Source organism: Chiloscyllium punctatum, chromosome 30 (genome assembly GCF_047496795.1).
Source record: "Chiloscyllium punctatum isolate Juve2018m chromosome 30, sChiPun1.3, whole genome shotgun sequence".
In the NCBI taxonomy this organism is placed as follows: domain Eukaryota; kingdom Metazoa; phylum Chordata; class Chondrichthyes; order Orectolobiformes; family Hemiscylliidae; genus Chiloscyllium; species Chiloscyllium punctatum.
In genome coordinates, this window is record NC_092768.1 from 9,258,290 (window position 1) to 9,281,631 (window position 23,342).

The 23,342-nt window shown below is 54.3% G+C and overlaps 1 protein-coding gene across 1 annotated transcript; it reads right to left on the reverse strand.

Annotated features, from left to right (window-relative positions):
- Positions 1-1,933: 1,933 nt before the first annotated feature.
- On the reverse strand, positions 1,934-18,176 carry LOC140454975 (neurogenic locus notch homolog protein 1-like). Its single transcript, XM_072549650.1, has 5 exons — positions 17,875-18,176; positions 15,193-15,364; positions 11,650-11,863; positions 9,218-9,305; positions 1,934-2,238 (listed from the first exon to the last, which is right to left on the reverse strand). Exons 3-5 carry the CDS (start codon positions 11,652-11,654, stop codon positions 1,939-1,941), a joined length of 393 nt encoding a protein of 130 aa, XP_072405751.1. The 5' UTR covers positions 11,655-11,863; positions 15,193-15,364; positions 17,875-18,176; the 3' UTR covers positions 1,934-1,938.
- Positions 18,177-23,342: the final 5,166 nt, after the last annotated feature.

Genomic DNA, 23,342 nt, shown 5'->3' on the forward strand with positions numbered 1-23,342 from the left:
AGAGAGAGAGAGAGAGAGTGGGGGAGGAGAGAGAGTGTGTGGGGGAGGAGAGAGAGAGAGTGGGGGAGGAGAGAGAGAGAGAGAGTGGGGGAGGGGAGGAGAGAGAAAGAGTAGTGGAGGGGAGGAGAGAGAGAGTGGGGGAGGGGAGAGAGAGAGAGAGTGTGGGGGGGGGAGGGGAGAGAGAGAGAGTGATGGAGGGGAGAGAGAGAGTGGTGGAGGGGAGAGAGAGAAAGTGGGGGAGGCGTGAGAGAGAGTGTGTGGGGGAAGAGAGAGGGAGAGAAAGAGAGAGAGAGAGAGTGGTGGAGGAGAGAGAGAGAAAGAGAGAGAGAGAGTGGGGGAGGGGAGAGAGCGAGTGGAGGAGGAGAGAGAAAGAGAGGGAGAGTGTGGGGGAGGAGAGAGAGGGAGAGTGTGGGGAAGGAGAGAGAGGGAGAGTGTGGGAGAGGAGAGAGAGAGAGGGAGAGAGTGGGGGAGGAGGGAGAGAGTGGGGGAGGAGAGAGAGAGTGGGGGAGGAGAGAGAGAGTGGGGGAGGAGAGAGAGAGTGGGGGAGGAGAGAGAGAGTGGGGGAGGAGAGAGAGAGAGAGCGGGAGCAGAGAGAGAGAGAGAGAGTGCAGGAGGGGAGAGAGAGTGGGGGAGGAGAGAGAGAGAGAGAGCGGGCGAGGAGAGAGAGAGAGAGAGTGGAGGAGGGGAGAGAGAGTGGGGGAGGAGAGAGAGAGAGTGGGGGAGGAGAGAGAGAGAGTGGGGGAGGAGAGAGAGAGAGTGGAGGAGGGGAGAGAGAGTGGGGGAGGAGAGAGAGAGAGCGGGGGAGGAGAGAGAGAGAGAGCGGGGGAGGAGAGAGAGAGCGGGGGAGGAGAGAGAGAGAGCGGGGGAGGAGAGAGAGAGAGTGGGGGAGGAGAGAGAGAGAGTGGGGGAGGAGAGAGAGAGTGGGGGAGGAGAGAGAGAGTGGGGGAGGAGAGAGAGAGAGAGAGAGAGGGGGGAGGAGAGAGAGAGAGAGTGTGGGGGAGGAGAGAGAGTGAGAGTGGGGGAGGAGAGAGAGAGAGAGAGATTGGGGGTGGGGAGCGAGAGAGAGAGAGAGAGAGTGGGGGAGGGGAGAGAGAGAGAGAGTGGGGGAGGAGAGAGAGAGAGTGGGGGAGGAGAGAGAGAGAGAGAGAGTGAGTGGAAGTGGGGGCTACAGAGAGAGAGCATGGAGTTGGATGGATAAATAGAGAGCATGGGATGGTAGAGAGAGTGTGGATGGAGGGGGAGAGAGAGAGAGACCGATCCTGGAGAGAGAGAGAGAGAGAGAGAGAGAGTGTGGGTGGGGAGAGAGAGCATGGAGGGGGGGGAAGAGAGAGAGACAGAGCGAGAAAGGCGGACGTCAAGGAGCACAGAGAAAGTGAGAAGGGGGAAAGAGAGAGAAAGGGCGGTAGAGAGAGAGAGAGAAGGGGGGGAGAGAAAGGAGGAGGAAGAGAGAGAGACAGAGAGAAAGGCAGACATCAAGGAAGGAGTACAGAGAGAGAGAGAGAGAGACACACACACACTGGGAACAAGTGTGAGAGGGAGGAGGGCTCTGTCTAACCACTCCGACGCCAGTGCAGACCCTGATCCAGCCAGGCGGGGGCAAAGACAAATGGGGCCACCGGCCATTCCCGGGAGCAGGCCGGCCGGCACTATATGGTGGACTCGGGCTGCAGGTCCAGGGACACGCTGTGTTGCTGTGGTCCCCGCAAGTCAGTTAGGCCATAATGGAGCCTGAGAGCTCCATATCATCATGGTAGCTGAGAGTCGGCCATGATGGCGCAAAAGCTGGGTGGAGATAATGTTACCATGGAAACTGGGAGTTGACCATGTCGCCATGGTATCTGAGGATAGGCCATGGTGCCATGGAAGCTGAGAGTTAACCATGTCCCTGTGGTACCCGAGAGTAGGCCATGGTGCCATGGAAGTTGGGAGTAGATAATGTCACCATGGAAGTTGGGAATGGGCCATGTTGCCATGGAAACTGTGAGTAGGCCTTAACACCATGCAACCTGTGAGTAGAACTTGTCGACATGGAATCTGAGCGAAGGCCGTGTTGCCATGGAACCTCGGAGCTAGGAAGTTGGTGAATGTGTATGTACCTGGACCTCGAGCATCAACATCCATGCACTCAGTGTTATCCTGTGGTGGGGTCAGAGCTACAGACTGAGGAACATTGACAACAGCCTTGATGTGTTTCTGCGTCCACTTCCGGTTATCAGGCAGGATTGGAATCACCTCAAACTGTAAATATACAAGATAACGTTAGCTTAAAAACAACGCACACTTTCCCAAAACCCACTGTCATACTCTCCCCCCGGCAATCAGGTCAGTACTGAGGGAGGGCCGCACTGTCAGAGGGTCAGTACTGAGGGAGTGCCGCACTGTCTGAAAGTCGCCAGCCCTTCAAACCTTGAAAACATCTCAGAGATGTAACCTCTGATTCTTCCAAGAGCAGAAAGTGCACATGTGGTTGGCCCAGCTCCTCATCTCAGCGCAACGTCCTTATCCCAGGGATCGATTCGGGGGGGGAGCAGTGACCCTGCCTCATTATTTTCTTGAATGTAGAATCCAGAATAGCCCCCAATTTACCAGATAGACAAATTTCTAAGATTTCTTTTAGAGGTGACATGGAGGATAGATAAAGGGGAACCACTCAACGTCATATATCTGGGTGTTCAAAAGGTAGTTAAGCATCGTTGCAGCACATTAGGTTACCGAGTAAGATAAAGCCTGTGATGTTGGAGGTGACATATTAGCGTGGATCGATAACTGATGGAAGGCAAAGACACCAGATAAGGGTGATTTGTTTTCAAGCAGCAATCTGTAGCTGGCTGAGTTCCACAGGGGTCCCACAGGGGTTAAACATTCCCAACTTGGATGTTGAAACTAAATGTCCGGTCGCCATGTTTGAGGGTGGCTGACAGAGGTGGGAAGGCAAGTTCTGAACGTCACACCACGAGTCTGCGGAGGGTTATCAGCAGGGCATAAATCCGTCCGATGGAATATAAGATGGGGAGAATTCAAGGGTTTAGAGGGATCTGGGCCAAGTGCTGGCAAATGGGGCCCGAACCCAGATTTCATGCGTTTTGGCCGGAGGGTTTGAGGAGTTGCAGATTATTTCAGTGGAGAAATATTGCAGGGTGCTCAGACATGCATCACAAGCAAAGCTGGCATACATGTTCAGCGGGTAACAGGGAACGCGAACGGGAAGGTTGGTCCTTATTTCAAAGGGACTAGATTATCGAAGTCAGGAGGTTTTCTCGAAAGTGTACACAGTGCTGGTCGGACACACCGCGAGAGCACAGGGAACGGGGTCCAGCCCCTTGTCGAAGGAGGGATGTCAGCCATTGGCCACAGCCCACAGGAGGTTCACTGGGTTGATCCCTGGGATGAAGGGGGTGCCTTCGGAAGGAGGTTGATTCGGTTTTGGCCTGTACTCACTGGAATAGACAAGAGTGAGAGGTGACCTTATCAAACCACACGAGGTCCTGAAGGGACTTGCCCAGGGAGGATGGGAAGGGTTGTTCCCCTCGTGGGAGAGAGTCTAGGGCCAGAGGGCATCATCTCAGGGTAAAGGGGGGGGGGGGGGGGGGGGTCACACATTGAAGACAGAGATGAGGAGGAATTGCTTCTCTCTGAGGAGAGTGAATCAGTGAAATCCTTTACCACCGAGACTGGGTCATTAAGTATATTCAAGGCTGAGAGAGACCGATTTCTTTTAAATCCGGGGATGAGGAACAGGCAGGAGAGTGGGGTTGACGATGATCAGATCCTGCCAGGACACCTGAATAACCCCCACATTATATTCCGTTTATGGGGTTTAACCTACTGGTAACCCTCCGCAGACTCGTGGTGTGATGTTCAGAACTTGCCTTCCCATCTCTATCAGTCACCCTCAAACGTGGCGACCGGACATTTAGTTTCAACGTCCAAGTTGGGAATGTTTAATGTAAATAATCCCTGATCCCTGTGGATCTCTGCTCGTTACTGGTTGCCATCCTGAAAAATCATCAGCCTGAACTCCAACCCTTGCCTTCCATCAGAATACTGGTGCAGAATTGTTCATCTGACTGGCCTCCCTCTCTCCTATATCTCATGCTCATTGGTCATCTCACCCTGTACAATTGTAACAACGCTCCTTAATCCCCCGCCCTTAATCCCCCGCCAATAGAGGTTAACGTGCCCATTGGTCAGAGAGTCAGAGAGATGTCTGTTGGAAACAGACCCTTCGGTCCAACCCGTCCATGCCAACTAGATATCCTAACCTAATCTAGACCTATTTGCCAGCACTTGCCCCCTACCCCTCCAAACCCTTCCTATTCATATACCCATCCAGATGCCTCTTAAATGTTGTAATTGTACCAGCCTCCACCACATCCTCTGGCAGCTCATTCCATACACGTACCACCCTGTGTGTGAAAAGGTTGCCCCTTGGGTCCCTTTTATATCTTTCCCCTCTCACCCTAAACCTATGCCCTCTAGTACTGGACTCCCCCACCCCAGGGAAAAGACTTTGTCTATTCATCCTGTCAGTACCCCTTAAGATGTTATAAACCTCTATAAGGTCACCCCTCAGTCTCCGACGCTCCAAGGAAAACAGCCCCAGCCTGTTCAGCCTCTCCCTGTAGCTCAGATCCTCCAACCCTGGCAACATCCTTGTAAATCTTTTCTGAACCCTTTCAACTTTCACAACATCTTTCCGATAGGAAGGAGACCAGAATTGCACACAATATTCCAACAGTGGCCTAACCAATGCCCTGTACAGCCACAACATGACCTCCCAACTCCTGTACTCAATACTCTGACCAATAAAGGAAAACATACCAAACACCTTCTTCACTATCCTATCTACCTGTGACTCCACTTTTGAAGATTGATTCCTGCACCTTATCTATTCCCTGTGTGACCACATCTAAGTGCCTCAGAATGTCAGCATTGTGATCATTTATCCATTTTCAACATAATTTGTTCAGCTTTATCCACCTTTCCCACTGAAATGAATAACACTGCAGTTCCCCATCGTCTTTGTTGTGACCACCATCTAAACCTGCCCATGTGTCTCTACAGCTTCTCTCTCATCTCAAACTGTAGCGTGACCCAGATTTGAATCATCAGCAAACTCCCATCGTCACTGTCCCTTCCTGCAGGACAACAGGCAACATGGTGGCTCAGTGGTTAGCACTGCTGCCTCACAGCGCCAGGGTCCCAGGTTCGATTCCTGTCTTGGGCGACTGTCTGTATAGGGTTTGCACACTCTCCCCGTGTCTGTGTGGGTTTCCTCCGGGTGCTCCGGTTTCCTCCCACAGTCCAAAGATGTGTAGGTCAGGGTGGATTGGCCGTGCTAAATTGTCCCATAGTGTTCAGGGATGTGTAGTTTAGGGTGGATTGGCCGTGCTAAATAGTCCCATAGTGTTCAGGGATGTGTAGGTTAGGGTGGATTGGCCGTGCTACATTGTCCCATAGTGTTCAGGGATGTGTAGGTTAGGGTGGATTGACCATGCTAAATTGTCCCATAGCGTTCAGGGATGTGTACGTTAGGGTGGATTGGCCGTGCTACATTGCCCCATAGTGTTCAGGGATGTGTAGGTTAGGGTGGATTGGCCGTGCTAAATAGTCCCATAGTGTTCAGGGATGTGTAAGTTAGGGTGGATTGGCCGTGCTACATTGCCCCAGAGTGTTCAGGGATGTGTAGGTTAGGGTGGATTGGCCGTGCTACATTGCCCCATAGTGTTCAGGGATGTGTAGGTTAGGGTGGAATGACCGTGCTACATTGCCCCGTAGTGTTCAGGGATGTGTAGGTTAGGGTGGATTGGCCATGCTAAATTGTCCCATAGTGTTCAGGGATGTGTAGGTTAGGGTGGATTGGCCGTGCTACATTGCCCCATAGTGTTCAGGGATGTGTAGGTTAGGGTGGATTGGCCGTGCTACATTGCCCCATAGTGTTCAGGGGTGTGTAGGTTAGGGTGGATTGGCCGTGCTACATTGCCCCATAGTGTTCAGGGATGTGTAGGTTAGGGTGGATTGGCCGTGCTAAATTGTCCCATAGTGTTCAGGGATGTGTAGGTTAGGGTGGATTGGCCGTGCTAAATTGTCCCATAGTGTTCAGGGATGTATAGGTTAGGGTGGATTGGCCATGCTACATTGTCCCGTAGTGTTCAGGGATGTGTAGGTTAGGGTGGGTTGGCCGTGCTAAATTGTCCCATAGTGTTCAGGGATGTGCAGGTTAGGGTGGATTGGCCGTGCTAAATTGTCCCATAGTGTTCAGGGATGTGTAGGTTAGGGTGGATTGGCCGTGCTAAATTGTCCCATAGTGTTCAGGGATGTGTAGGTTAGGGTGGATTGGCCGTGCTAAATTGTCCCATAGTGTTCAGGGATGTGTTGGTTAGGGTGGATTGGCCGTGCTAAATTGTCCTATAGTGTTCAGGGGTGTGTAGGTTAGGGTGTATTGACCGTGCTACATTGCCCCGTAGTGTTCAGGGATGTGTAGGTTAGGGTGGATTGGCCGTGCTAAATTGTCCCATAGTGTTCAGGGATGTGTAGGTTAGGGTGGATTGGCCGTGCTAAATTGTCCCATAGTGTTCAGGGATGTGCAGGTTAGGGTGGATTGGCCGTGCTAAATTGTCCCATAGTGTTCCGGGATGTGTAGGTTAGGGTGGATTGGCCATGCTAAATTGTCCCATAGTGTTCAGGGATGTGTAGGTTAGGGTGGATTGGCCGTGCTAAATTGTCCCATAGTGTTCAGGGATGTGCAGGTTAGGGTGGATTGGCCGTGCTATATTGTCCCATAGTGTTCAGGGATGTGTAGGTTAGGGTGGATTGGCCGTGCTAAATTGTCCTATAGTGTTCAGGGGTGTGTAGGTTAGGGTGTATTGACCGTGCTACATTGCCCCGTAGTGTTCAGGGATGTGTAGGTTAGGGTGGATTGGCCGTGCTAAATTGTCCTATAGTGTTCAGGGGTGTGTAGGTTAGGGTGGATTGACCGTGCTAAATTGTCCCATAGTGTTCAGGGATGTGTAGGTTAGGGTGGATTGACCGTGCTAAATTGTCCCACAGTGTTCAGGGATGTGTAGGTTAGGGTGGATTGACCGTGCTACATTGCCCCATAGTGTTCAGGGATGTGTAGGTTAGGGTGGATTGGCCGTGCTAAATTGTCCTATAGTGTTCAGGGGTGTGTAGGTTAGGGTGGATTGGCCGTGCTAAATTGTCCCAGAGTGTTCAGGGATGTGTAGGTTAGGGTGGATTGACCGTGCTAAATTGTCCCATAGTGTTCAGGGATGTGTAGGTTAGGGTGTATTGACCGTGCTAAATTGCCCGGTAGTGTTCAGGGATGTGTAGGTTAGGGTGTATTGACCGTGCTACATTGCCCCGTAGTGTTCAGGGATGTGTAGGTTAGGGTGTATTGACCGTGCTACATTGCCCCGTAGTGTTCAGGGATGTGTAGGTTAGGGTGTATTGACCGTGCTACATTGCCCCGTAGTGTTCAGGGGTATGTAGGTTAGGGTGGATTGACCGTGCTACATTGCCCCGTAGTGTTCAGGGATGTGTAGGTTAGGGTGTATTGACCGTGCTACATTGCCCGTAGTGTTCAGGGATGTGTAGGTTAGGGTGGATTGACCGTGCTACATTGCCCCATAGTGTTCAGGGGTGTGTAGGTTAGGGTGGATTGACCGTGCTACATTGCCCCGTAGTGTTCAGGGATGTGTAGGTTAGGGTGGATTGGCCGTGCTAAATTGTCCCATAGTGTTCAGGGGTGTGTAGGTTAGGGTGGATTGACCGTGCTAAATTGTCCCATAGTGTTCAGGGATGTGTAGGTTAGGGTGGATTGACCGTGCTAAATTGTCCCACAGTGTTCAGGGATGTGTAGGTTAGGGTGGATTGACCGTGCTACATTGCCCCATAGTGTTCAGGGATGTGTAGGTTAGGGTGGATTGGCCGTGCTAAATTGTCCTATAGTGTTCAGGGGTGTGTAGGTTAGGGTGGATTGGCCGTGCTAAATTGTCCCAGAGTGTTCAGGGATGTGTAGGTTAGGGTGGATTGGCCGTGCTAAATTGTCCCAGAGTGTTCAGGGATGTGTAGGTTAGGGTGGATTGACCGTGCTAAATTGTCCCATAGTGTTCAGGGATGTGTAGGTTAGGGTGGATTGGCCGTGCTAAATTGCCCCATAGTGTTCAGGGATGTGCAGGTTAGGGTGGATTGGCCGTGCTACATTGCCCCGTAGTGTTCAGGGATGTGTAGGTTAGGGTGGATTGGCCGTGCTAAATTGTCCCGTAGTGTTCAGGGATGTGTAGGTTAGGGTGGATTGGCCGTGCTAAATTGTCCCATAGTGTTCAGGGATGTGTAGGTTAGGGTGGATTGACCGTGCTACATTGCCCCGTAGTGTTCAGGGGTGTGTAGGTTAGGGTGGATTGACCGTGCTACATTGCCCCGTAGTGTTCAGGGGTGTTCGGTGCATCAGTCAGGGGTAAATGCAGAGTAATAGGGTCGGGGAATGGGTCTGGGCGGGATCCTCTTCGGTGGGTCGACGTGGACTTGTTGGGCTGAAGGGCCTGTTTCCACACTGTAGGGTTTCTAACAGAACAGAGTGCAGGTCGGTTATGACCTATCCCTGAATCTTGCAGCACCCCACAGTTACAGACTGTCAGTGAAAAGTTACCATTTCTCCTTCATCTTTGTGAGTCGTCCATTCATCAATCCTCCATCATATTACTACATCATCCTCACCTCCTTGCCATCTTATTGTACACCTAATGTTTCACATGGTGCTGTCGTAAAAACCTGGTGGAACTGTAAATAATGCAACATCTCATGGATGCCCTTTACCTGCGCAGGTAGTTACAACGTAATACGTAACCCTCTGAGAGAAAGAGACGGAAATGACATCACTGCAGGAAATGACATCACCAAACCAAGGAAAGCTGAACACATAAATAGAAAGTGGCTCACTAACACCAGTGCTTCAGCCGGAGGCTCACTGATGATGTTACCTAGCATGGTGACGAAACGTCTGAAGGCTAACCTTCCAGCTCAGCGAACAAACCTACATCCAGAACCTCAATCTGAGCTACCAATCTTCTCAAAACTCGATAATACATAAGCCTGTACACTGTGCACTTTGGTCAACAGCCTCTCCCTCAGTTGGAACAGGCTCACTCTCTAAGAAAACACGAGACAATATTTGGATGCTTCCTACTGATATCTCCCCTTCAGAGTTTGACATTACCTTGGATTTCTTGTGGTTGGGTGGACCATCTGCTAAGGAGTTTTGATTGTCTTCTTCATCCTCACAGTCAGTTTCCTGGTTCAGAATCCTGGGATGGAAGGGAGCAGAGTGGGTCAGAACATTCCAACAGGAAATTCCTCGTCTCCCTGTGTTACTCCTGTTACCAAAGGCCATATTGCCACTACGCCCAGTGTTTATCGATGACAGGACGGGAAATTCCAATCGGCATTCCCTTAGAAACGTGGAGCTAGCCTGCCTAGTTCAGAATTCCTCCAGCGTGGACATAGGCCAATCGGCCCATCAAGGCCACACGGACCCTCTGAAGAGCATCCAACCCGGCCCTGTGACACTGCGTTTTGCACGGCCAGTCCACCCTGACCTGCACATCTTCGTGACTGTGGGAGGGAACCGGAGCACCCGAAGCAAGCCCACGCAGACACGGGAGAGAGCATGCAAACTCCACACAGACAGTCTGCCCGAGGATGGGATTGAACCCAGGTCCCTGACGCTGTGAGGCAGTAGTGCTCACCACTGGGATCTCAGAGGAAGCCTGACCACCTCCTTTGTCCCAGGCTGCGCTCTGAAAGCTAAAGCCGCCGCAAGCCACTCTGTCAGATGCTGTCAAAGGTTCACATAAGGTACGAATCCTGGGAGTGCAGAGTGCCAGGGGGCATTCTATCAGGGATAGAGTGCCAGGGGGGTAGGGGGCATTGTACCAGGGAGAGAGTGCCAGGTAGGGGGCATTGTACCAGGGAGAGAGTGCCAGGTAGGGGGCATTGTACCAGGGAGAGTGTGCCGGGAGTAGGGGGCATTGTACCAGGAATAGAGTGCCGGGGTGGTGGGGGACATTGTACCAGGGATAGAGTGTGCCAGGTGGGTAGGGGGCATTGTACCAGGGATAGAGTGCCAGGTGGGTAGGGGGCATTGTACCAGGGAGAGTGTGCCGGGAGTAGGGGGCATTGTACCAGGGATAGAGTGCCGGGGTGGTGGGGGGCATTGTACCAGGGATAGAGTGCCAGGTGGGTAAGGGGCATTGTACCAGGGAGAGTGTGTCAGGGGGCTAGCGCACCCCCCTCTCCCCCACTCCGAGAGTCAGAGGGAGAGAGAAGGATTCCCACCTGTCACAGACGGGCACTGGAGTGGCACTGATCCAGTTTTGTTTGCCACCAGCTGGCAATACTGCAGGCGTGTTCCGAGGGCAGGTAAAGAGTCAGCCGCACCAGGCCGTGGGTCTGGAGTTACGCGGGGAGCTCAGACCAGGTCAGGTCAGTGGATTTCCCTCCCTGAGGGAACCGGATGGGTTTTTCCAATAATCTGGCAGTGCTCATCGTTAAACTGGGGCTTCGGTTCCAGATAGTTTTAATCAATGACTAACACTGTCTTGTTGCCCTGATGGGGATTCTAACCCTCATCGCTGGACCATCAGCCTGGGATTCTGGAATGAACTTTATTGTCACGTTTACTCACAGTGAAAAGCTTACAAGTCAACAAGTGTAGACTCAGGTCCCAAGGTACCGATTCTACAAGTACAAACTCTTGGAGGGAAAACGTTAGAAAGATAAAGACATAACATGCCCAGACTGTCAAAAATTCAAAATCGTCATGATAAGTTCGCAAAATCAAGGCATGGAGAAACAAAACTTCAGATATAACAGTCCTTCCACGATAATATAATTAAGAATTGGAAGGGACGTTATCAATAAGCCACTGCCTCAGAGTAATACAGCATGGAAACAGACCCTTCGGCCCAACTCATCCACGCCGACCACAATCCCAAACTAAACTAGTCCCACCTGCCTGCTCCTGGCCCCTATCCCTCCCCACCTTTCCAATTCGTGTACTTATCTCCGTGTCACGTAGTCACACCCGAAACCACCGCTTCCCTGGGACGTTTATTCCACACGCGAACCACCCTCTGTATATTAAAAAAAAATTTGCCCCTCATGTCTTTTATAAATCTCTCTCCTCTCACCTTAACAACATGCTCCCTGGTCTCGAAACCTCCCACCCCTCACTTCCCTGGGGAAAAGTCACCGACCATTCACCTCTGTCGTGGTTTTATAAACTTCTGGGATGTCACCTCTCCGGTGAAAAAAATGTCTCGGCCTCTCCAGCTTTTCTTTATAACTCAAACCTCGCATCGCTGGCAACATCCTGGTAAATCTCTTCTGAACCCTCTGCAGCTTGATTACATCCTTCCTGTAACACAACTGGACACCGTACTCCAGAAGAGGCCTCACCAACGTCCTGTACAATCTCAACCTGATGTCCCAACTCCTAGGCTCAAAGGACTGAGATGGGATTTGAAATCGTATTCCCGGCCACGTTAGTCCGGAACCGCTCGATTACTCGCGCGGTGACGCTGCCTTTTCACCGTTACGTCCCCTTCGCCAGAACGCTAAGTCACCGCCATTTCTCCCCGAGCCACTTACTTCATGCCAATGGCGTCTTCTCCCACCGGCTCCCTCCTCTTGTAGTTCCTGGGCTCCCGACGGGGGGCGAAGCCCGGGGGCAGCCAGAGGGGGGCCCGCTTCCTCCTCTGTTTCCGGGCGGCGTGGAGACCGACCGAGATTCCGACGGCGACCGCGAAGAGGACGGCGAGCGAAATTCCGGTCAGCTTCCAGGGAAACGAGACTGGCTCGGCACCTGCGTTCGGCGGAGGAGGAGGAGGAGGAGGAGGGTTACGAGAGGTGTGAGAGGGCAGGGCGGTGGCCGACCCGGCTTGGAGCAGGGTCACCGTGCCCTCTGCGCACCCACCCCGCCCTGCCCCTCCAAACCCAACCCAACCCAACCCACCCAACCCAACCCAACCCAATCCCACTCTCTCCCGGTCTGCCCAGGAGACCCCATCTGCTGCTGGGTCTTCACCTCAGGTCCTCTGTCCAATGGTTTGACTGGCCCCAAGTGCCACCCCAACCAGGAGCGAGGTCGTGCCCTCTGCTATGGCACCATTTGCCCATCTGACCACACTGACCACTGGTGGCCATCGCGTCGTATCTTCCCCTCTCAGGGATCTGAGTGGCCGAGGAAACCGAAACGTTTACATTCTGTAGTCTGGATGCTACGGGTGTCGGAACCATAGAATCCCAACAGAGTTGGATGGAGCAGGCCACTCAGCCAATCGGGTCCATACTGCCCCTCCGAAGAGCATCGCACCCGGGCCCACCCCCTACCCTAACCCTGCATTTCCCTAGGGCTAACCCACCCAGCCTACACACCCCTGGGCACTATGGGTAATTTAGCATAGCCAATCCACCCTAACCTACTCACCCCTGGACACGATGGGTAACTTAACACGGCCAATCTACCCTAAATTGCACACCCCTGGGCACTATGGGTAATTTAGCACGGCCAATTCACCCTAAACTACACACCCCTGGGCACTATGGGTAATTTTGCACGGCCAATTCACCCCAACCTGAGCATCGTTGGACTGTGGCAGGAAACCCACGCGGACACGGGGGGAGATTGTGCAAACTCCACACAGACATTCGCCCGAGGCTGGAATCGAACCTGGGTCCCTGGCGCCGTGAGGCAGCTGTGCTCACCACTGAACCACCGTTTTGGTTTATTCACTCACGGCATGTGGGTGTCTCTGACCAGGCCATCCCTAATCGTTAAGCCTCAAACTCAATGTTGTGGGCCTGGAATCAGACGTGGCCAGACCAGATTCCTTCCCTCAAGGGCATTAGTGAACCAGATGGGTTTTCCTAACAATCGACAATGGTTTCATGGTCATTATTGGTTCCTCATTCCAGATATTTAATCAATTTGAGTTACACCATCTGCTGTGAGGAGACCTGAACCTGGGTCCTACCATTATCAGGGTCTCCTTGATAGTCCAGTGTTAATACCACTAGGCCATCATCTCTGCAGAGTGACCAGGAGTCTTTCCCCCCTCTTCCTACCTGCTGGGATGTTTCTGTGATAAGGATTTACAAGCCCATCTATAACCTGCAGGACCACATTATGATTACAACGTAGGACATTTAGAAGCGGTCAATGAGATTTGATAAAGTCAGCATGGATTTACCAAAGATAAATCGCGTTTGACAAACGTATAGGAGCTCTTTGAGGATAGATGAGGGAGACTCACTGGATGTTGCGTATTTGGATTTTCATAAAGGTATTAATTAAGTTCCAGTAAGGAGGTTGGTCTGCAGAATGAAAGACCTTTGAGATTTACCTTTGGGATCAAGAGCTGGATGATAGACAGGAAACAGGGCTAAGTGTAGGATGGTCTCTTTTGGAGTGGAGGGCAGTGACCAATTGGGACAGCACGGGAATCGGTGCACGGTCCCCGGTTGTTCCCAGTTCATTCCAGTGAGGGAACCGATGGCTACGTTTTCCAGGTTTGCACACGATTCAGACGCAGCTGGGACTCCGAGCGTTGAGGCGGGCGTGACGCGGGTCCGAGGTGATTTGGACGGGTCGCGGGAGCGGGTGAATGTGGGGCAGAGGCAGTACCTGTAAAGACAGGTGTGAGGCCATCTAGGGAAACAAGGTCAGAGTCACGTTGAAAGGTCTGGTGGAGAAATGGTCCTGGAAGTAAGCGTGCGGGAGCAGCCAGTCGTCAGAAAGGTGGATGGCCGTCGCGACAGGACGGTTTAAATCCAGGAACAGGCGAGCATTGCTGCAACCTTTACTGGGCCTTGGCGAGATCACACCTGGAATGTTATGGAGAGTTTTAGTCTCCCTATAAGGATATCTTTAACATCCAGACGGTGTAGTGGGGGTGCAGCGGGGCTACACTGGGGAGATACTGGGGATGGCAGGGCTATCCTATAGGGAGAGATCGATCAAATAGGCCTGTATTCACTGGGATTGAGGGGAACAAGAGGGGGGATCTCATTCGGTATAAAATTCTGTCCGGGCCGGATCGATCAGATTCAGGGATAACGGCTTGGGGCGTGGGACTGTACACGCCTCATGGTTGGATCTTGGGTAGTGTTATAGAACAGGAGGGACCTAGGGACTCAGGGCGTGGGACCCTTTGATGCTCGCACCACACATCGACAGGAAAGTGTGAGGGCTGGAGATCAGAGTCGGGGGGGGGGGGGGGGGGGGGGGTGAGGCGCTTGAAAAGCACAGCAGGGGTCAGGCAGCATCCGAGGAGTGGGAGAACCGACGTTTCGGGCACAAGCCCTTCCTCTGGGAGAGCCACTCTTTTCGATTCTGATCCCTAGCGTCTGCGATCCTCACTCTTTCCCTCGTCACGGGTGCAGAGGCTGGTCACAGCCGGGTCGAGCACACCTGCCTACACTCCTCAAGCACTTGAGTGTTGGGACGTCACGGGGAGGTTGTCGAGGACGTGGCTGTATTCCTCTTCTGGGAATACCGTGTCCAGCTCTGATCTCCCCCGGTTACAGGGAGGATACCGGAGGAGATTGACCAGAGTATTGCCGGGTGTGGAAGGTTTGAGTTTATAAGGAAAAGGCTGGATGGGCAGGGAGTTGAGAAATGACCTTGTAAGGGTCTATGAAATCACGAGGGGTGTCATATCCTTAAGAGGTGGGGGGATTTTGAGATGGGGGGGCATATTTTTAAGGCGAGAGGAGGGGGGGCTTTAAAAAGACACAAGGGTTTTTTTTTTGTTTGTTCGTTCAAGTGGGGAATGACCTTCCTGAGGAAGTGGTGGATGGGGTACGATTACAACATCGAAAAGACATTTGGGTATGGACATGAATAGAAAGGTGTGCAGGGATTTGGGCCAGGAGTAGGCAGCCGGGATTACTTTAGTTTGGGATTAGGGTTGGCACAGACCGGTCGGAGCGAAGGATCTGTTTCCGCGCCGCGTGTGACTCTACCACCATGACTGTGTAAGACAGAGGTCACGTTCCCGGGGAAACGAGGTAAGGCTGTTCCCGACCCGGAGAGGGTGGTGCCGAGTAAGTCGGACGGGGGGGGGGAACCCGGAGCCCCCCCCCCCCACACCGACGGACGTTCCTCCCCCGAAGGGGCTCCCCGTTACTGACCTTTCTCGGCCGTCCACCCCCACCGCCCGCAGCGGGAAGGGGAAGGCGACGCTGCCGTTCTCCGACGATGCCAGCGCGGCGACAAACAGAGCGGCGTCGAGGACGGTGGAGAGGCAGGAGGTGTACGTGGCCAGGCAGGCCCGGGCCGCTGATCTCCACGAAGATGATGCACCTTGCAGTCGAGCAGCACGGTTGGAGGGGGTGGGGTGGGGGGGTGAAACGTGACCGTTACAGAGCGCTCCAGGACACTCCCGAACCTCCTGCACAAACCCGACTCCATCCTTCTCTCATCACACCCCCCCACCCACCCCTCCTCCCCCGCCGTTCTTAGGCACGTCTCCCTCTTCCTCCCCCTCCCCACCCCCCTTTTATCCAGTTCCCCCGAGAAAACACACCAAGTGTTTTCGGAACTCCCCTGTTTCTCCTGGTTTCCCAGTTGGATATCGCCTTTCGGTAAGACCCGGGGTTTTGGGGATTCTATCAGAAATCCAATATCTTCTGTCCGTCTGTGCTGACCAAGGTTCCCACCAGCTTCATCTCTGCTCTCTCTTTCTCTCCTTCCCCTCTCTTTCTCTCTCTCTCTCTCTCTCTCTCACTCTTCACCCAACCCCTGCCCACCAACCCCCAACGTGGGAATCCACTGGGTAAGCCCCGCATTTGTTGTCCCCTTGCACCCGGCTCCCTTGGGCTGACCTGGACTCGCACACGAACCACAGGATTGCTGTGGCGCTGGCGGGGATCGTTCGACCCATCATGGCCGTGCTAGCTCTCCGCATGACCGACGCCATCCTCCCGCAATTGCCCTGAATGCCGGTTTGAGCTGCAATGGCCGTCCTGTGCGTGGTTAAATGAACCTGCCCCGGTCCCACCTCGAATGGTTACTTTCCGAACCTCGATGGGAGGACAGGATGCCAACTCGCGGAACGTTTCAGGGAACACCTCTGGGACACCCGCACCAACCAACCCCACCGCCCCGTGGCTGAGCACTTTCCCTCCCCAATTCCCACCCCCCCGCCAACCGAGGACATGCAAACCCTGGGCCTCCTCCAGCGGCCCTTCCTCACCACCCGACGCCTGGAGGAAGAACGCCTCACCTTCCGCCTCAGGACCCTCCAACCCCAGGGCATCGATGCAGACTCACCAGTTTCCTCATTTCCCCCTCCCCCACCTCCTTAACCCAGTTGCAACCTTCCAGCTCGGCATCACCCTCGTGACCTGTCCCTCCTCCTTCCCACCTATCCTCTCCACCCCCCTCTCTGACCTGTCACCATTAACCCCCCCGGTCCATCTACACCTACCTAACGCACTCTATGCTACCTTCCCCCCCCCCCCCAAGCCCCACCCTCCAATTTCTCTCTCAGCCCTCTTCCCCTCCCACCCCCCGGATCCCTGATGAGGGGCTTATGCCTGAAACGTTGACTCTGCTGCTCCTTGGATGTTGCCTGACCAGCCCGTGCTTTTCCAGCATCGACTCTGACCACCCACCAGGTTGAAAAATATGTTTCCACTGCATCGCGTTTCACTTCTTTCGCAAATGGCTCTGAACCCATGACGTTTTGTCCGTAATCCTGGTGGGTACAGCTGCCCCCACCCGCCCCCCCCAACTCCCCCCTGTATGTGGCACCTCCCTCTATGTTTTGACAAGCTCCAATCGGATCTCCTCCAATCGCCTCTCGTCTCCAATGGTCTGTCTGGCTGCCTTGATCTATCCCCGTCGTTGAATGCCTCATGCCTACACCCTTTCTTGCGGATCTCTCCTGCTCTCTCTTCAATGGGTCCACGTCTTTCCTACGAGTCACTCCCCTCTGACAGGGGTAACTCTTCCTCATCTCTGACGTAAAATGTGCAAACCCCCTTGCCCTGAGCTGATGACCTCTGACCCTGGACTCTCCCACAGAGAGAATGGACCTTCCCCCCCCCCCCCCCCCATCTCCCCATAACTGAGGTCGAACAGGGTTCTTGTAGAAGATCAATGTCACCTCCCTGCTCTGCGGCCGCGTTAATACCACCCGGGGCACTGTCTGCCTTGCTGTACTGCTCCTTCACTGTTAGCTCAAGTGATATGCACCCAAATCTTCTCAATCCCACCCACTCATTATACACTCACAGAGAATTACAGCACGGAAACAGACCCTTCAGTCCAACCCGTCCATGCTGACCCCAGATATCCCAACCCAATCTAGTCCCACCTGCCAGCACCCAGCCCATATCCCATCCAAATGCCTCTTAAATGTTGTAATTGTACCAGCCTCCACCACATCCTCTGGCAGCTCATTCCATACACATACCACCCTCTGTGTGAAAACGTTGCCCCTTAGGTCTCTTTTATATCTTTCCCCTCTCACCCTAAACCTATGCCCTCTAGCTCTGGACTCCCCTACCCCAAGGGAAAAGACTTTGTCTATTTACCCTATCCATGCCCCTCATGATTTTATAAACCTCGATAAGGTCACCCCTCAGCCTCCGACGCTCCAGGGAAAACAGCCCCAGCCTGTTCAGCCTCTCCCTGTAGCTCAGATCCTCCAATCCTGGCAACATCCTTGTAAATCTTTTCTGAACCCTTTCAGGTTTCACAACATCTTTCCGATAGGAAGGAGACCAGAATTGCACACAATATTCCAACAGTGGCCTGACCAATGTCCCGTCCAGCACTGGGTGTTGGGGTTGGAGGTGTGTACTTACCCAATGGCCTCAGGTCCCCCTTCCTCCTCCCCCTGGTCCTCCTCCTCGGTGTTGTCACGGCCGAGCTCCCTGGACCTGCCGGCGGTTCCCCTGGGTGCTGCTGACGTTGTAGACCAGCAGCACCAGCGCGTCCAGGTCCTGGTGCCCTCGGTAAGGGTAGATCATGTCGCGACCCCCTGGTGACTTCTCACCCTGACGGCTGAGTGCAGGGCCAGGCCCAGACTCCATAGGAAGCTGGAGAGGGAGCCGCGCAGCTCCCCGGGGGTCAGGCCGGTCACCAGCACCAGGGTACCACCGGCGAAACCCCCTCCTCCCACCTCCTCTCCTCCTCCCCCCCTCCTCTCCTCCTCTGGCCGCTGGCAGTCAGTGCCATCCCAGCCACAGCTGGCAGAGCTGCAGCCCCGGTCACAGTGTCCGTCATTGTAGTGGTGCTGACAGTAGGTCCCATATGCAGGGCTGTACAGGGAGGGTGGCAGGAGGGTGGGGAGGGGAGGGGAGGGAGAGGGAGGGGACGGGCAACAGAGAGAACAAACAGAGGGAAACGGTAAGAGACAAAGTCATGGACTCAGAGAGACACACACACACAGACGGACGGACACACAGACACAAACACGGACACACACACACAGACGGACGGACACACAGACACAAACACGGACACACACACACACACAGACGGACACAAACACACACACATGCACCCACACACACACACAGGGACACACACAGACACACACTCACACACACACACAGAAACACATACACACCACACACTCCTCACACACAGACACACACACACACACACACACTCACACACACACACACAGAACACACACACCACACACACAGACGGACGGGACACAGACACACACAGACACACAGACGGACGGACACAGACACACACACACACACAGACGGACGGACACAGACACAGACACACACATGCACCCACACACACACTCACACACACACACCCACACTCACACACACACACACAGACACACATACACACACACACGCACTCACACAGACACACACACACACACATGCACCCGCACAGACACAGATGGACACACACACAAACACACACACACACAGACAGACACACTCACATGCACCCACACACACACAGGGACACACACAGACACACACACAAGCGGACAGACGCACACACGCAGACACACACAGAGATAGCCACACACGCACACACACAGACACATAAATGCACCCACCCACACACACAGACAGAAACACAAACACACGCACAGACACACACACCCTCGCACACACAGAGATAGATATACACGCACGGACACAGACACACACACACACACACACACACACACAGGTTAGGGTGGATTGGCCATGCTAAATGTCCCATAGTGTTCAGGGATGTGTAGGTTAGGGTGGAATTGGCCGTGCTAAATTGTCCCGTAGTGTTCAGGGATGTGTAGGTTAGGGTGGAATTGGCCATGCTAAATTGTCCCGTAGTGTTCAGGGATGTGTAGGTTAGGGTGATTGGCCGTGCTAAATTGTCCCATAGTGTTCAGGGATGTGTAGGTTAGGGTGGATTGGCCGTGCTACATTGTCCCATAGTGTTCAGGGATGTGTAGGTTAGGGTGGATTGGCCGTGCTAAATTGTCCCATAGTGTTCAGGGATGTGTAGGTTAGGGTGGAATTGGCCGTGCTAATTGTCCCATAGTGTTCAGGGATGTGTAAGGTTAGGGTGGAATTGGCCGTGCTAAATTGTCCCGTAGTGTTCAGGGATGTGTAGGTTAGGGTGGAATTGGCCATGCTAAATTGTCCCGTAGTGTTCAGGGATGTGTAGGTTAGGGTGGATTGGCCGTGCTAAATTGTCCCATAGTGTTCAGGGATGTGTAGGTTAGGGTGGATTGGCCGTGCTACATTGTCCCATAGTGTTCAGGGATGTGTAGGTTAGGGTGGATTGGCCGTGCTAAATTGTCCCATAGTGTTCAGGGATGTGTAGGTTAGGGTGGATTGGCCGTGCTACATTGTCCCATAGTGTTCAGGGATGTGTAGGTTAGGGTGGATTGGCCGTGCTAAATTGTCCCATAGTGTTCAGGGATGTGTAGGTTAGGGTGGATTGGCCGTGCTAAATTGTCCCATAGTGTTCAGGGGTGTGTAGGTTAGGGTGGATTGGCCGTGCTAAATTGTCCCATAGTGTTCAGGGATGTGTAGGTTAGGGTGGATTGGCCGTGCTAAATTGTCCCATAGTGATCAGTGATGTGTAGGTTAGGGTGGATTGGCCGTGCTAAATTGTCCCATAGTGTTCAGGGGTGTGTAGGTTAGGGTGGATTGGCCGTGCTAAATTGTCCCATAGTGTTCAGGGATGTGTAGGTTAGGGTGGATTGGCCATGGGGAATTGCCCCATAGTGTTCAGGGATGTGTAGGTTAGGGTGGATTGGCCGTGCTACATTGTCCCACAGTGTTCAGGGATGTGCAGGTTAGGGTGGATTGGCCATGCTACATTGTCCCATAGTGTTCAGGGATGTGTGGGTTAGGGTGGATTGGCCATGCTACATTGTCCCATAGTGTTCAGGGATGTGTAGGTTAGGGTGGATTGGCCATGCTACATTGTCCCATAGTGTTCAGGGATGTGTGGGTTAGGGTGGATTGGCCGTGCTACATTGTCCCATAGTGTTCAGGGATGTGCAGGTTAGGGTGGATTGGCCGTGCTAAATTGTCCCATAGTGTTCAGGGATGTGTACGTTAGGGTGGATTGGCCGTGCTAAATTGTCCCATAGTGTTCAGGGATGTGTAGGTTAGGGTGGATTGGCCGTGCTGCATTGTCCCATAGTGTTCAGGATGTGTAGGTTAGGGTGGATTGGCCGTGCTGCATTGTCCCATAGTGTTCAGGGATGTGTAGGTTAGGGGTGGATTGGCCGTGCTGCATTGTCCCATAGTGTTCAGGGATGTGTAGGTTAGGGTGGATTGGCCGTGCTACATTGTCCCGTAGTGTTCAGGGATGTGTAGGTCGGGGTGGATTGGCCGTGCTACATTGTCCATAGTGTTCAGGGATGTGTAGGTCAGGGTGGATTGGCCGTGCTACATTGTCCCATAGTGTTCAAGGGATGTGTAGGTTAGGGTGGACTTGGCCGTGCTACATTGTCCCATAGTGTTCAGGGATGTGTAGGTTAGGGTGGATTGGCCGTGCTACATTGTCCCATAGTGTTCAGGGATGTGTAGGTTAGGGTGGATTGGCCGTGCTAAATTGTCCCATAGTGTTCAGGGATGTGTAGGTTAGGGTGATTGGCCGTGCTACATTGTCCCATAGTGTTCAGGGATGTGTAGGTTAGGGTGGATTGGCCATGCTAAATTGTCCCATAGTGTTCAGGGATGTGTAGGTTAGGGTGGATTGGCCGTGCTAAATTGTCCCACAGTGTTCAGGGATGTGTGGGTTAGGGTGGATTGGCCGTGCTACATTGTCCCATAGTGTTCAGGGATGTGTAGGTTAGGGTGGATTGGCCGTGCTAAATTGTCCCGTAGTGTTCAGGGATGTGTAGGTTAGGGTGGATTGGCCGTGCTAAATTGTCCTATAGTGTTCAGGGATGTGTAGGTTAGGGTGGATTGGCCGTGCTAAATTGTCCCATAGTGTTCAGGATGTGTAGGTTAGGGTGGATTGGCCGTGCTAAATTGTCCGTAGTGTTCAGGATGTGTGGGTTAGGGTGGATTGACCGTGATATATTGTCCCATAGTGTTCAGGGATGTGTAGGTTAGGGTGGATTGACCGTGATATATTGTCCCATAGTGTTCAGGGATGTGTAGGTTAGGTGCATCAGGTAAATATATAGAGTGGGGGAATGGATGTCGGTGGGTTGCCCTTCAGAGGGTCGGTGTGGACTTGTCGGGCCGAAGGGCCTGTTTCCACGCTGTCGGGACTCTATGGGGCGTTTGCCTCTAACCCCTCTCCGAGTTCTCCAGCACTGATGGAAGTTCCGATCAGTACCCTGGAAGTTCCCTGGAGTTTCCCCTTCAAGCCCTCTCCCTGCCTCAGCCTCTCAGTGGGGATGGGCGGGGGGGGGGGGGGGGGGGGGGCGGTGAGGTTGACGTGTCCCACAGGGAGCCCGGCTCTCCCATGCTCCCACCGGGCGGTGCCGCCGAACGGACGGCGTTTCCCTTCGGGATCTTGCTGTGCGCCGACGGCAGGCCTGAGTTCGGATGTGCCGGTGAGGGTGGGTTGGCCACGATAACTTGCCCCACAGAACCGGAACCGGGTCAGGTTTCCGGGGTGCGGGGTGGGGTCTCGGCTTCCCCGGGGGAGGGAGGGGTCCACACGCACACACACACCCACCACCCCCCCCCCCCCCCCCACCCCCCCGTGCCACACTGGCGGCCCACCGCGGGCGACGCTCACTCACTTGCAGGGCCTGTGCTGGTCAGGCAGGTCGAAACGTCGAACTGGCACTGGGCGGTGTCACACTCCCGGTCGCAGGCGGTGTCCCGGAAGCGGGGGCGGCAGTGATGGCGGTGGGGGCACCTCCACCAGGGGGTCCCCGGGGCAGTCACCCCCATCCCCAGCCACAGGACGGCCCATCGCAGGCCGCGTCGCACCTACCGTCTCCCGCAAGGTCCTGGCATCGCCGGGAGGGGCAGCCGCTAACCCCCTGGTCATCCTCCTCCCCCGGAGGGTCGGGACAGCGAGTGGGAACGCCCCGGGACCCGGTGTCCCCCCCTCCTCCTCCCGGGCAGGGGGGCCTTCCCCCACTCCGACAGTCGGCGTCCCCCTCCTGGGTGCAGCCTTCCGCAGCCGAGCAGTCCCGGACCCCCGAAGCCGGGAGGACAGACGCAGCGTCCCGAGACACAGAGACCACCGTTCCTGCATGGCAGGATCCCACAGGAGCTGGGGATCTCACACCGGCCTCCGCTGGAATTCTGGAACATGGGGGAGAGACAGACAGGCATCAGGGTCACCGCCCAGCACACCCCCACCCACACACACACACACACACACACCCCACCCACCCACACACCCCACCCACACACACCCCCACCCACCCACACACACACACACACCCCCCCCACCCACACACACACACACTCACACACACCCCCACCCACCCACACACACACACACACTCACACACACCCCACCCACCCACACACCCCACCCACACACACCCCCACCCACCCACACACACACACACACCCACTCTCCACCCATCCCCCCCCCATCACCCCCTCTCCATTCGCCCCCCTCTCCATCCCCCCTCTCGGGGATGGGGGGGGGATGGAGGGTGGAAGGGGAAGGGTGGGTGGGGATGGAGGGGGGAAGGTGGGGGGGATGGAGAGGGGGGTTGGGTGGACGGCGGGGAGGGTGGGGGGGGATGGGGAAGGGTGGACGGGGGGAGGTTGGAGGGGGGATGGGGAAGGGTGGGACGGGGGGAGGTTGGAGGGGGGATGGGGAAGGGTGGACGGGGGGAGGGTGAAGGGGGGATGGGGAAGGTGGA

What these genes read in the sequence shown, in the direction of transcription:
- LOC140454975 (XM_072549650.1), bottom strand. An exon ending in CCAACCACAAGAAATCCAAG is followed by an intron (nt 2,239 to 9,217) that starts GTAATGTCAAAC and finishes GTATATTTACAG; the next exon opens with TTTGAGGTGATTCCAATCCT.